Source organism: Engraulis encrasicolus, chromosome 7 (assembly GCF_034702125.1).
Source record: "Engraulis encrasicolus isolate BLACKSEA-1 chromosome 7, IST_EnEncr_1.0, whole genome shotgun sequence".
Lineage (NCBI taxonomy): Eukaryota > Metazoa > Chordata > Actinopteri > Clupeiformes > Engraulidae > Engraulis > Engraulis encrasicolus.
This window is the reverse complement of record NC_085863.1, coordinates 34,834,048-34,836,547: the sequence shown is the minus strand read 5'-3', so window position 1 is coordinate 34,836,547 and position 2,500 is coordinate 34,834,048. Positions and strand designations below refer to the sequence as shown.

At 47.2% G+C, this 2,500-nt stretch overlaps 1 protein-coding gene across 2 annotated transcripts in view; it reads left to right on the top strand.

Moving 5' to 3' along the window:
* The window catches only part of tiam1a (TIAM Rac1 associated GEF 1a), an 80,917-nt gene that overhangs the window by 33,951 nt on the left and 44,466 nt on the right, over positions 1–2,500 (top strand). For both annotated transcript variants that reach the window (XM_063203308.1, XM_063203307.1), the window contains 2 exons: positions 672–753; positions 1,537–1,623. In XM_063203308.1, coding sequence (XP_063059378.1) covers positions 672–753; positions 1,537–1,623 — 169 coding nt within the window. The remainder of the gene's footprint in view (positions 1–671; positions 754–1,536; positions 1,624–2,500) is intronic.

Sequence of the window (2,500 nt, the reverse complement as noted above, 5' to 3'; positions counted from 1 at the left end):
CTATTTAAAGCACCTCTCCTCTTATGCTCCCGTGTGTGTGTGTGTGTGTGTGTGTGTGTGTGTGTGTGTGTGTGTGTGTGTGTGTGTGTGTGTGTGTGTGTGTGTGTGTGTGTGAGTGTGTGTGTGCGTGTGCGTGCGCGTGCGCGTGCATGTATGCGTGTGTGCATGTGTGCTTGTGTCATGCACGTGCATTGTATGTGTGTGTGTGTCTCTGTGTGTGTTGTACTGTATGCGTGCATACTCAATGCACTCAACTTTGCACGCCCCAAAATCTAATTTATTTCCATGTTTTGCCCTCTTCCTGAGAAGCAGCTGCATAGATGAATCAGTCTACTTATTCTCTCAGTCTCTCACTGGGTAACCCCCTCATCCTGACTTCCTCCGTCTCTCTCACAGCTCTTGATAAAAAAAGACTGTTCCCCTCTGTTTTTTTACGCATGTCTCTACTGCATTGCAGTGAAAGGAAAGTTTTGTTTGCCTTTGAGGATGTAGCCGTGTTTGTGTGCAAATATATACTCTCTGTATCATTGGTAGACAGTTAGTGATAGTGACAAGCATGTATTCCAACATTAACTGACAAGGTAACAAAATAGTTCTGTTTGTGTTTGTTCTGACAACTGAAATCATGGCAGCATTTGTCTTTCTGTCTTTTTCTGTTTTTCTGTCTGTAGCTATTCAAGGAAATCGAAATTTGCCCCAAAGTGAAAAAGGTCATTCAGTTTGACAGGGCGGAGTCCTGTGTCGTTGGCTATGGTGAGTCTGTCCAGATGGAACTCTAGAAAAAAATAAATTCTTTGTAACTTGTTTTGCTATGCTCTATGTTCAACCCTTTCCTCTGTTATTTCCCACTCCCTTCTGTCTGGCTGACTGTATTGTATGGATGTGTGTGAGCTAGTCTATATAGTAGATCTGTTCTTGTTTATTGGGCCAACTATGGTCTGTGTAATCTCACTCTCCCAATTGCCCAACCTGAATCCTTTTTCAAAGAGACAATGAAGATTCATCTGTTACGTCCCAACATATGGGCCTAGCAACACACCCACCTTTGAATGCCCTAATTATAGGGAACACCTTTAAAATCATCTGTACGATTTTATTAGCAAAGATAAACATTAACCAAACATGAGGTAGCAAAGTCAAACTTACAGCATCTTATACATGGGCAGTCATGGGTAAGCGGTTAGGGCGTCAGACTTGTAGCCCAAAGGTTGCCGGTTCGACTTCCGACCTGCCAGGTTGGTGTGGGGAGTAATTAACCAGTGCTCTCCCCCATTCTCCTCCATGACTGAGGTACCCTGAGCATGGTACCGTCCCGCCGCACTGCTCCCTTGGGGCTCCCTTGGGACTCCCTTGGGGCGCCATTGGGGCTGCCCCCTTGCACGGGTGAGGCATACATGCAATTTCGTTGTGTGCAGTGGAGTGCTGTGTCACAATGACAATGGGAGTTGGAGTTTTTCTCTGTGGTAATGTTGTATAAAGCTTGTCTTGCAGTATCGTCTACAGTGCATCTTTCTCTCTGTGCTTGTGTGTCTGTAGGTTTCTCTGTGGTGGTTGTGGATGAGGACCGTGTTCAGCAGCTTCACGTGACAGATGTGAAGGCAGGAGGCCTTGCCGCCGCCAAAGGTGAGAGACGGACACTGGCGGGGGAGATATTGTATAGTGTGTGTGAGTGTGTAGTGTGTGCGTGTGCGTGTGTGGGCTTGTGTAGTGTGTGTGTGTCTGTGTGGGTGTGTGCATGTGGGTGTGTGTGCATGTGGGTGTGTGTGCACGTGGGTGTGTGTGCGCGTGTGTGTGTGTGTGTGCATGCGTGTGTGCACGCGTGTATGTGTGTTGATGTCGATGTGTGTGTGTGTGTATATTGATGTTGCAGACAGGGCCTCCCAATACATACAGTAGCTGCCAGCTGTTGTGTTTCCCCCCGTGTTCGTGTTACCAGAAGAATACGAGTCATTGGAGGAAGTTACACAAAGGATTGATGACACATGTATGAGGAGCATTTTCCCGATTATATGTAAACCTGGAAGCCATTTGAATCAGCTATCAAGATGACATATGGTTGTTGTGATTCCCTAATGGCGAGGCAAAAAGATATAAAGTAAAACGTCATGCTGTGCAAGTGGGATCCCACTTAAAATAGAATACCAGTGCCTGATTTCAATAGGGTCTCCTGACTCTCTTCTCTTCTCTTCTCTTCTCTTCTCTTCTCTTCTCTTCTCTTCTCTTCTCTTCTCTTCTCTTCTCTTCTCTTCTCTTCTCTTCTCTTCTCTTCTCTCCTCTCCTCTCCTTTCCTCCCCTTCCCTCTCCCCTCCTCTCCTCCCCTCTCCAACATCTCTCCTCTCCTCTCCACCCCTTTCCTCTCCTCTCCTCTCTCTCTTCTCCCCTATTCCCTCCTCCCCTCTCCTCTCCTCTCCTCTCCTCTCCTCTCCTCTCCTCTCCTTTCCTCTCCTCTCCTCCCCTTTCCTCCCCTTTCCTCTCCTCTCCTCTCCTCTCCTCTCCTTTC